The sequence below is a fragment of the Triturus cristatus genome, chromosome 6, assembly GCF_964204655.1.
Source record: "Triturus cristatus chromosome 6, aTriCri1.1, whole genome shotgun sequence".
In the NCBI taxonomy this organism is placed as follows: Eukaryota; Metazoa; Chordata; class Amphibia; order Caudata; family Salamandridae; genus Triturus; species Triturus cristatus.
Genome location: NC_140589.1, coordinates 1,598,153,910 through 1,598,166,033, shown reverse-complemented (window position 1 = coordinate 1,598,166,033; position 12,124 = coordinate 1,598,153,910). Strand labels below are relative to the sequence as shown.

At 46.5% G+C, this 12,124-nt stretch overlaps 1 protein-coding gene across 2 annotated transcripts in view; it reads right to left on the bottom strand.

The window, feature by feature from the left end:
- FBXO11 (F-box protein 11) overlaps window positions 1-12,124 on the bottom strand; it is a 400,064-nt gene that overhangs the window by 273,720 nt on the left and 114,220 nt on the right. Inside the window, exons 2-4 of one of the 2 annotated variants that reach the window (XM_085612738.1) lie at window positions 7,828-7,955; window positions 5,225-5,306; window positions 4,701-4,845 (exon numbers count right to left, since the gene is read on the bottom strand). In XM_085612738.1, coding sequence (XP_085468864.1) covers window positions 4,701-4,845; window positions 5,225-5,306; window positions 7,828-7,955 — 355 coding nt within the window. The remainder of the gene's footprint in view (window positions 1-4,700; window positions 4,846-5,224; window positions 5,307-7,827; window positions 7,956-12,124) is intronic. The other variant, XM_085612739.1, reaches the window with a different exon arrangement.

Here is a 12,124-nt window from a genome sequence, read left to right as displayed (position 1 = left end):
GTCACCACCCCGTTCGAGAGGGTGGGGATAGACATCGTGGGGCCTCTGGACCCCCGCACGGCACAAGGACACAGGTTCATCTTAGTACTGGTGGACCATGCCACCCGCTACCCCGAGGCGGTGCCCCTACGGACCGTGACAGCTCCGGTGGTTGGCCGGGCCCTAATGGGGATTTTCTCCCGGGTAGGCTTCCCCCGAGAAGTCATCAGCGACCGAGGCACAAACTTTATATCCAAATACATGAAGTCCCTCTGGCAACAATGCGGGGTCACCTACAGATTCACGACCCCCTATCACCCCCAAGGGAACGGACTAGTGGAGCGTTTTAACCGCACCCTCAAGGGGATGATTGGGGGATTGGAAGAGCCCCTCCGTCGCCAGTGGGATGTACTACTCCCGTGCCTCCTCTTCGCCTACCGCGAAGTTCCCCAGAAGTCCCTCGGTTTTAGCCCTTTCGAACTCCTGTACGGGCACCCTGTGCGAGGGCCCCTCAGCCTAGTAAAAGAAGGTTGGGAGATGGCCCCCCTAAAGACCCCTCCAGACGTCTTCAAATACCTCCTGGCCCTACGCAATCAGACCCGGCGCTTCAGAGAGATGGCCAAGGCGAACCTCGAGGCCAGCCAGGAGGACATGAAGAAGTGGTATGATCACACTGCCTCCTCCGTTGAGTTCGAGCCTGGACAACAAGTATGGGTGATGTCCCCCACCGAACCATGTGCCTTGCAAGATAAGTGGACGGGGCCCTTCAAAGTGGTCGAGCGCAAAAGCCCCGTCACTTACCTCATCGACCTGGGGACCTCCCGGAACCCCCTTCGGGTCCTCCACACCAACCGACTCAAACCACACTTTGTGCGCTCAGAACTCAGCCTCCTGATGGCTACGGACAGTGGGGCAGAGGAAGACTCCGAACCCCTCCCGGATCTTCTGAAGACTCGGGAGAATGACGGCTCCGTGGACGGGGTCCGGCTCTCCGACGCCCTCACTTCGGAGCAACGCCAGGGCTGCCGGAACCTCCTGCTGCAGTTCGCTACCCTGTTCTCCCTCACCCCCGGGGTCACCCCTTGGTGTGTGCACGACGTGGACACCGGGGACAGTCCCCCTGTCCGACACCGGGCCTACCGCGTACCAGATCGGGTACGGGCCTGCATACAGGAGGAGGTGGCCAAGATGCTCACAATCGGGGTCATCGAGCCCTCGGACAGTCCCTGGGCCAGTCCGGTTGTATTGGTCCCCAAAGCCGCTGCCCCCGGCACCGCACCTGAACTAAGATTCTGCGTCGACTACCGGGGCTTGAACGCTGTCACCCGGACCGACGCTCATCCGATCCCCCGAGCAGACGAGCTGATCGACCGGCTGGGGGCCGCCCGCTACCTCAGTATCTTCGACCTAACAGCGGGCTACTGGCAGATCGGCCTCACACCCAGGGCTCAGGAACGGTCAGCCTTCTCTACCCCCGATGGCCACTACCAATTCAAGGTCATGCCCTTCGGCATGAAGAATGCCCCCGCCACGTTTCAACGCCTCGTGAACCAGGTCTTGGCGGGGCTCGAAGAGTTCAGCGCTGCCTACCTGGACGATATCGCTGTATACAGCCGCCACTGGCCCGACCACCTCCGTCACCTCCAAGAGGTCCTGCAGGCCCTCCAGCGGGCCGGCCTCACAATTAAGGCCGGCAAGTGCCAAATTGGCCAAGGGTCTGTGACCTACCTTGGACACCAAGTGGGAAGCGGGCTGGTGGCCCCGCTACAACTTAAGATTGCTGCCATCCAGTCCTGGCAGCCCCCCGTCACCCAGACCGAGGTCCGAGCCTTCTTGGGGCTCACCGGCTACTACCGGCGGTTCGTGAAGGACTACGGCAGCATCGTGGGGCCCCTCACGGGTCTCACGTCCAAGAACCAACCGAAGCGGATTAACTGGACCCCCGAGTGTCAAGCGGCCTTCGAGAAGCTGAAGGCCGCCCTGTGCACCGCCCCTGTGCTCCAGGCCCCCGATTACGGTCGGGAATTCGTGGTACAGACCGATGCCTCCGACCACGGCATCGGAGCCGTCCTTTCTCAGTTAAACCCCGAAGGTCATGACCAGCCGGTGGCCTTCATCAGTCGACGTCTCCTGGCCCGAGAACAGCGCTGGAGCACCATCGAGAGGGAGGCCTTCGCAGTGGTGTGGGCCCTCAAAAAGCTCCGGCCCTATCTCTTCGGCACCCACTTCCGGGTACAGACCGACCATCGACCCCTGCAGTGGCTGATGCAGATGCGGGGGGAGAACCCAAAACTCTTGCGCTGGTCCATTTCCCTGCAGGGAATGGACTTCACTGTAGAGCACCGACCAGGCCAAGACCACGCCAACGCGGATGGCCTGTCCCGCTTTTTCCGCCTCGACGAAGAGAGTCCCCAAGGAGATGGGTGACTCTCCCCGCCTTCAGCTGGGGGGGACGCATGTTGGACAGGCCACACGAAGGGCTTGCTCCCTCCCCGCACGACAGGGCCCGAGCTCCGGCCCACCAGGCATAATCCACGAGAAGCACCTGTACCCCGTCTCCCGACGGATCTTCTGCCCTCGGACCTCTACTCATCACGGGGCCCAGCCCCACCGGCTCCCCCGGCCGGTTCAAGCCGCCATCTTGGGCCCTGCACCACGAGGCCGCGTGGCCTCGCCCCGACCCTAACCCCGGGCCTGGCCGGCCCCGACATCCCGGCACCACCATCCACCCGGGAGGTGAGCGGACCACTTGGCAGGTCAATAGGAGGACGAAGTGTCAAGAGCTCTTCCCCCGCCAGGTGCCGATCGCCTCCAGCCCCCCCCAGGCGCTGGCTCCACCCCCTGCTGGGTGTCTGGACACCTTCATCCCGGGCCCTCCGACCTCCAAGTGCGAGGGTCCGGACATCAAAGGGCGCCTGCCCTATAACTGGGGCAACTCCGGAGCAGGAAGGCAGTTGTATCCTGGAGTCGAGAGACACCGAGAGAACTCAGCCTTGACGGACTACTGGCGCTGCCGTAGCCCGCTCTTGTGAACCATCGTCCTGCCTGCTGGCGCTGCCGCGGCCCTCTACAACCTCCATCCTCGTCGGGACCTGCTGGCGCTGCCGCGGCCCGTTGTAACGACCATCCTCACCGGGACCTGCTGGCGCTGCCGCGGACCGTACATCGACCATCTTTCCGGGACCTGCTGGCGCTGCCGCGGCCCGTACCGACTAAGCTCGAGGATTGTGAGCTAATCATCATCTCATCCAACCTACCTGACTGGTAGACAGACTGTCCCGCTACCCCTTACCCTGCTTTGAGAGACTTGAATCGAGGGGACCCCTGAGTCCAGACCTCCTTGTACCATTCAACCGTACCTTAAGAAGTGCTTATAAAGAACACTGAACCTTATCCGTGTGTGGTATCTGTCTGTGGGGGGGGGGAAGTTACTTGTCTGTACGATCGCTGGAGACGGCTCTCCCCGGAGACCTCTCCTCCTGACCCCGGCCGACCCTCCCGGTCCGTCTATCCTTTCTAACAACCACAAAAGAGTGAGGTATTATCTCTATTTTAGTCTAAGACACTGGAATCTGTGCACGCTATACCGTACTTTGGTATAGTATATACAAAGCCAGCTTCCTACATTTACTATTTTCTTCTGTAGGGCTTTTTCCCCCCATATTGAGCTGATTTCCCTAGATACATTGAATTTCTCTACAATAATGTTTTTTGAAGTCTTCTCTCATACATATTTCTTCAGTGCTGTTGTGAATGCCGCAATAATATCCTAATAGGCACGGTTTCTATCAAATGCACGCATGGACCCCGTAACTGACCTTTTATCCATCAGTCTGCCCACGGTACTTTGATTCCTCATTTCCAGAAACAATTCGAACCACTGACTTACCCTAGGCAATCTTACCAATTCTTGAATTGGCAGTAAGAGGCGACCTCAAAAACCACTCCTAACCCACAGGACCAGTGGCAACTTTTGTTGGGAACACCAGCAGAGAGAACTAGAGTTCCTAGCACTGCCAGTCGTTCTACTTTCAAAAATAAACAAACTAGAGAGAGAATAGACGTTTATACAGATATTAAGAGATGGCATGGCACTCTAGTTCTCGAGTCTGTCCCTGAATATATGTCTCCTTCATGCAGGACCACCTTTACCAAGTTCCTATTTGAGTTTCAATCAAGAAAATGGAAAGAGCAGTTAACTGCCTCCTGTTTCGGGACGACCACACCCAATACCCCTCAAAGCCCTAGCAGTTTGAAACTATTGTGGCAAAGGAATTCTCACACCGATGGAGTCAGACGCGATTGTTCAGAACAGTGAACATTTTGATTTTCTAACCTTAACATCAAATTTGTAGATGCTTTACACAAAAGTGTTTCCCAAATGGCATCAAGGACACATCATATAGTAAATAAAAGTGTTTTATATAACTCTGTGCACCTTTAAAAATTATAAATTCAGTACTAACACCCCTATTACACTGAACAAATGACAAGATAAACAGAAAACAATAACACATTTTTTTCTAAATGCCCAACGTTAAAGTACAACAAAAGCTAAACACCAATCTTTTAAAGAGACAAAAGAAAGTGAAGTGGGCTCTAAAAACCATCATTTGTCAGTTAATATAAACTCTATTCAAACACAAAGACAGCACACAACACAAGGTATAATCTTAGATTTTTTTCAGAACACATAGGGATTACAAAAAGCTGTCACTCACCATAAAATTGGATCATTAGCAAGCTCACTGAAGCGTTTACACACACAAGCCGCTCTACAGAGATCCTGCTCCAGCAGGTAGGAGAATATCTTTAAAACCACTTCATCTGGCAGCTTCTCCTGAAGATACTGCTCTGCAGGCGCTGCTATCAAAACATTAATGGGTGTTAGGATATCACCAATATACCAGCAAGCGCGTTGGAGAGAGCATTGGATTTGGTATAAAAAAAGCTAACATAATGGATATAGTCAGAGGTCAAATGCTCAGTGGCATAATAAGAAGTAGACTATCAATATGATTTACTACATTATGATCATATTTTTAGCAAACAAAAATGTGCCTTTTTCACACCAAGGCCAGAGTTGTAGAGATCCAATCAACAATCTGATCCGGTGCGTCGGTATAATCTATTTTCTAAGACCAAAGTTACCAGAGCAATGGAGCATCAAGGAGAAGAAGAATTAAATTCAAAGTGAAGCACCAATGTGAAATTCTTAAGAGTCAACAGCAGTAAGTCAAGATACCTGGTAAGTCTTGTGATTTTCCAGAGACTCTCGGTCGTTTCGCTCTATGGCCAAAATTCTCAGTAGTTGATGTAGAAGCACCCTAAGGAGATAAAAAAAATATATATTGTTGCTAATGTTTGTGACTTTTCTCTCGCGGAAGTACAGTGTGGCTCGTGTTGAATGTGGGAATCCCGACTTTAACAGTCAACACAATTCTGGAGATTCAACTCAAAACCAGTCAACACTTCCCTGCGTGTAAACAAAAGTGAAATTTTACTGTGTAATGTAAAAATGTTTAATGTAAAAATGTTTAATGTAAATGTGCTAACCTCTGCACGCTGATGGACCCGAACTGAAACAGTTTCATAACCCCTGCCTCCCTTTTCATCCATGTACACTGCCCCATTTGCTTGGCTTACAATCAATCAATCAAAAACAAACAATAAAAAAAACATTCAATAAACAATCAATCAAAAACAAATAACCAACCAATCACAATCAATCAAAATCAATCAATCAATCACAAAAACAATCACTCACAATCACTCACAATCACTCACAATCACTCACAATCACTCACAATCACTCACAATCACTCACAATCACTCACAATCACTCACAATCACTCACAAACACTCACAATCAATCCCAATCAACAATCAATATCAATCAACAACAATCAAAACAATCACAAACAAAAAAACAATCACAAACAAAAACAATCACAATCAAACAATCACAGAACATACTATCAATCAATCACAATCACAAAAACAATCAAGAATCACAAACAATCACAAACAAAGAACAATCACAAACAAAGAACAATCACAAACAAAGAACAATCACAAATAAAGAACAATCACAAATAAAGAACAATCACAATCACAAACAACCACAAACAAGAACAATCACAATCAATCAATCACAACTAAACAAAATCACAACCAATCACAAGCAATCACAAACACAAGCAATCACAAACACAAGCAATCACAAACACAAGCAATCACAAACACAAGCAATCACAAACACAAGCAATCACAAACACAAGCAATCACAAACACAAGCAATCACAAACACAAGCAATCACAAACACAAGCAATCACAAACACAAGCAATCACAAACACAAGCAATCACAAACACAAGCAATCACAAACACAAGCAATCACAAGCAATCCCAAGCAATCACAAGCAATCACAAGCAATCACAAGCAATCACAAGCAATCACAAGCACAATCTCAATCCCTCTCAATCTCTCTATCATGGAAAATACTTTTCTTTATGATAATTCAACCATGTGTGCTGACATACCACAGGCCATCTATAATACATTAAGATGGCAGACTGGCCATTTTTAGCAGAAAATTTAAAATTCAGGTGTACAGATGCCAGGCCTTTTAAAAACAAATTACAAAAAAGTAGAAAATCAATCAACTGAGGAACCTCCAAAAGTTTAACAGAAATTATTAAAACAAAAACATAATGGATACAACAAAGGGCTTAGGGACTTATAAAACCGTTTTAGGTCCCAACTGAGACAGAGCATGCACTGTCTCTTGCAAGACATTTTGTTAGATTACAATGGGCTTAATGCTCGCCCACTGCTTACCACTGAGCAATTATTTGCTTGCTTCTTGTTCGTTAGTACGCCTGCTTCACGTTCTCGTCTTGTGTTTGGCCCTCCTCTTGAGCATGGCTAAGGTATTTGTGTCTTCTCACTGCTCAAACTTTGTAAGCTTCTTTTTTTCTTTCTGTTGAAGCACCCCATGAGAACGCATGTGTTTATAATCTGTATTTCTCATGTTCTTGTCACTCCTCCCTTACCCGTATGCTTCTGCCTCCACCACAACTCTCGCAGTGAGCTTCTATGCACCAAGTTGATCTCTTTCACCAGTGTGCTTGTCGGGCCCTCCCAAGTTTATGTTTCCCTCTCTCGCCCATGTGCTTCTGCCCCACCTTCTCTCACTCCCCACCCCTTGTTTCCCTGGCTTTGCGCCATGCTATTCTCTCCTTCCTGCCTCACAATGATGCCCTACCTGACCTGGTACCAGCACTACATTAACATAACAAATAATAAAAAAATCAAGTACGATGATGCTGCCCCTGGGGGGTGTGTGTGTGTGTGGGGTGACAGATTCACATGCCTACAAAATGACGCTGCTCAGCAGCCACATCATTATGCTTATATATATATATATTTTTTAAAGCTTTTCCTCATGCTGTACAGAATATGCTTTGACACTATAGAGCATGAAGAAAAGACAGTCCAGACCCAATTGCTCTTTAAAGCGAGGCCTATTGGCTTTCCAAATGCTGGTTTACTTAATGCTTTGGAGATCCTCCACTGCTGGCAGAGGACTTGCTAGAGAAGCCTATATTGCAGGAATATACAACAACTGCTGATCTCGCTCCTAGGTAGGAGCCAGATTGAAGTCTACCCCAAATAAATTTTCCTTGACTCTCTAAAAACAAAACGGGTCACAATTATAGTGTTCTTCTATCTAGGACACACAGAGAGACTATCCTCCTCAAAGCAAAAATCTAATATATTCAAAATGCATTAACTGGAAATACAGGCATTTTCAAACCCAAAATGTTATTCCAATGACTGTTTACCTCCATACTGCTTTTTGTAGGACAAGCTGTTCTTTTAGGTAGAAGAGTTTTTCTGCGAAGTTGATATGGACTATTCTGTGCACCAGGACCTGATTCTTCTGCAACCATGTCTGCAGGCACATCATCATCTGCAACAAAAAAAATTTCCAAAATCAAACTGAGGTGTATTTTTAGATGCATTTTCCAAAATCATTTTTAAAAGGTATTAAGCAAAAATCTTTACGTTCAAATCTGGTATTTGAACTGCCCAAGAAGCACATGATTCCATCAACACCAAATGAGGCATTTTTTAACAAGGTTTGTACACGTTTGTCACATGGCCTACTACTGTACTAGTACTCCTTCAGAATTGGCTGTCAGACAAAAGGGAGGATGTTTACAATGAAACGCCTGTCAGACCAAGAATGTCAGCACAGTTATGTTTACAGTGAAATACCTATTAGACTAAGAATGTTATCAGTCATCACAATTATAACATTAAAGCTTATCCTTGGTGTAATACCCTACATTACTCACTCTCACAATCCACCATATTTTTCTCACACTAATTTGTCTTTGCTACAGTTAGCATTCACCTTTTACTCAGGTGTGTTGAGACTGGGGCTCACATTTCAAACGAGAGAAAGGACAATGAGACACCAACGCAGTAAACTATTGCAACTTAATAAGGGACAGATCATAACTATCAATAGAAGGCCAATGAGATGTAAAACAGAAAGTTATCCTTCAAAACCCTCCATGAGATGGCATTATCCATCATCCAAATATTCAAACACGGAAGATAAGTCTACTAAGAATTGAAATTAATATCCTTCTAAGTAGCATACTCTGTGGCAAAAGATTAACCCCCCCCCTCCCCCGGCCAGTAGTTCAATAAGGGCAAGAAACAAGTACATAATATTAATCCACAGGACAGATAGTGTATGTATGTATGTAACCCCAGAGATGTTTGTGGGCCCAAAAATTGAACTATATCTGGAACAGTGGATTCCAAAGATGATGTGTGCAAAGGGGTTGTCAAAGTTCTTTTCCAAATCAAGAGGATGCAAAGGGCCTTTGCACTTTCTCCAGAGCCGGGAGCTCCATCTAGAATGGCACATTTTCTGAATTACAGGAGACAGAGATGCAATTTTGAACAACAAAATGATTAAGCTAATTAGTAAGTAAATACCAAAGTATGGAACGTTTTATGTTTTTTACTCCCCCGGCTACTGCCTGGAACTGGATAAGGGGTGCAGTCCCCCAAATCACAGTATGAATTAACAAGTCTTAAACATAAATAGGGGGAATGATATGTTGCCCTAGACATTCTTTGCTATAGCTGATTTAGACAGTGACTAGTTGGGCAGATGTTATCAGGGCTCCTGAGAGACAGGTTTATTATGTCTATGTTAAAGAGAAGAGATGATCAAGGGGGCACACGGAAGGCTATAAATTCTTTGTTTCAGGGGTTACCCCAGAACTTTGTGTACTCAATATGTCCACTCTGATAGGGAGATATTTACGAGATGAATCTCACTGACTTGACTGATGATCAAAGAGATAAGAGACTTACCACTTAAGAAAGAAGATGCGTCTTGCTCCCTTTAAACAGGTTATCAAAGGTAAGGCCCCATGGTTAATGGCTAAAATTAAAATTGCAAAAGATAGCATCTGATGGTCTGTACATCGAGTCCTCAGAGAACTAACAGCATCCCAAATCTCTGAGGGAAGCACGCGTATTGGTTCTAAAACCTGAAACAGACCCACAGATCGTAGGCAGTGTAGACCTCTGTCTATCCTTAATGTAGTAAAGTGAATGTAAAAAGGCTGTTTAAGTCCCATATGAGATTAACACAGAGCAGTCAGGATTTGTACCAGAATTTTAAACAGAATTTTAAACAGAATTATTAATCTGAGAACACTGACTGACAATATTTCTTTAGACTAAGTGGGGAGAAGTATGCCACAGCAGTGTTCGATATTGGATCCAACTACTTAAAGGGCCTACATGCGAGAGGTTCAGAACTTGCAAATAAAGTTAAAATAAATGGGTGCTGGAGGGGGGCCTGAGGCAAGGGTATCCGCTGTCTCCTCTTTGAATCATTTTGGTGATTAAACAGTTAGCAGGAGCTCTGAGGAAACATATGAGCAGCTCTGGGATAAAGGCAGGAGACACAATTGCAAAATTTAGAAGAAAAAACATTCTGTTGACAGAGCCGTGAGCCAATGAGATCATGCAGTGGGGTATGATTTCTTGAAATCTGCTCCTATCCTGTCAACATCAGCATCCATCAGAGTTGGGACAGGAATGATCCCTGCCCCGAGTGCCTAACGGTGAGCATGTAGTATCCTCGTTTTTAGGTCTAGTTCATTAAACTGTGCAAGCTGGATCGTTGGGAAAGATCTATTGTGAGCTTACAAGGAACTTGCAGTGGACTTTCAGCCAACCCGACTGCTTATCATTAGTTATCTTTATTGTCACTCATTTACAAGCTTTTTATTCAATGGCTTTCCTTATCCAACTTGTGTTTGTCCTTCCCCAGGGGCATAGCCTCTTCACCATTCTTTTTCTTTGTTTAATTATATTCTTCCACTGAGCACTTATAGGTAGCTTTTTTCCTTTTAGCTTGAGCACTCCATAGGAGTGCCTATGTTTTTAGATCTCTCCTTTGTGTCATTTTTCCCTTGTGAAATTCTGCCAACCTTGTGTTGCAGTCTACCTCTTGTGCCTTTCTACTGATGCAAAGCCCCACCAAAGTGTGTTGCTCTGTCAGATCCCTTCTTCCCCGTGTGGTGCGACTGTGCATATGTCATCCTACAGAATGACGCAACCGCCAACAGCTGCCTCCTCATTGTGGCTTCCCCCATGCAAAAAGCATTTTGCTTTCACTGATGCCGTTTACCATCACCAAAAAGTGTTGCCATTGCCAGAGGGTCCCAAAGGCAAAATCCAACAGGCTTTCCCTATGCTTGTTTTTTAATTTTGGCTCCAGCTTCAGTGGACTACTGCTACTACCACAGGTTTGATAAATATAACTGTGGTGGCAGTGCATAGCGTTTGAAGAATCCATAGTTGTACTCAGACCATTTTATATCCGATATGACAGTGCAGCTGTCACCAGACATAATGTGATCAACATTAAAAAAGGCTTTTAGGAGTTGTAAAGAGAAGGGCTTTGGTTCCACATACATGTTGCTAGGCAGGAGTACGTTTCGAGTGGGTAGAAAATGTTTCCCCTTTAAGCATCTGTGATTTTTTTGTTTATTTATTCAGTTGCCCAAGACAGAATGAGTATGGCTACCTGAGCTTGAACTTTTAGGGGCACACGCATTACGCTGTAATGCTGTTAAACTGCCTCAGATAACTAGATAATTTAAGGTGTTTTCTTTGGCGGCCAGCAGCACAGATGAGAGCAGGGCAAGTCATGAGGAATCTACTGCAGTCCCAGCACCCTCACCTTTTATCATTATGTTATGAGGATTTTCAAATGCAGACTATCACTGGGATTGTATCCTGGCAGTGAGCAGGTTGGAATAGCTTCTCATGGAGCAGGGGGAAGGGGCTATTCAAACAGCCAGGTCTTCAGCTTCTTAAGAAAATCAAGAATTGAGGCAGCAGCTCTGATTAGTTTTGGCAAATCGTTCCATGCTTAGGAGCAATGTAGGATAAGGCCCAGCCACCAAAACAGATTCTGCATATGCGTGGGATGTGTCTGAGTAAGAGTCCGGCCAAGCGGAGGCGTCTGATGGGTTTGTAAAAGGACATATGGCTAGTGTTGTTAAGTGCTTTGCAGGAGGAAGTGAGGCATTTGAAATGTGCTCGTCTGTATATAGGGAGACAGGGAAGCTCCTTGAGGTGTGGTGTATATGCGGTGTGAGAGCCTGAGAATGATTCTGGTTGCAGAGTTCTGAATGGTTTGCAGTCATCAGGCAAGTTATTTGCAGATTCTGCGGTATAAAGCCAATCTGGACAAGTGTGTGACTGCAACTCTAATCCTTTTGGATCCAAGTGTCATTTTGGACATTATGTTCCAACTAGTGTTACTCAGGAGACTTCAGGAGTGCTGGATCTCTGGTATGGTCTTGTGTTTGGTCTACTCTTTTTTTGACAGATCGTTTTCAAATCCTATGCTTCCCCATTGCAGCGGATTGCCTACAGTGTGTATACACACACACACACACACACACACACACATACACACACACACACACACACACATTATAGTTAGGTTCAGATTTTACACACACAAAACCATAGAAATTCAGCGGTTATAGCTATAGCGGCTAGGCAGATGGTTTTGCCTCGTTCGGTCTT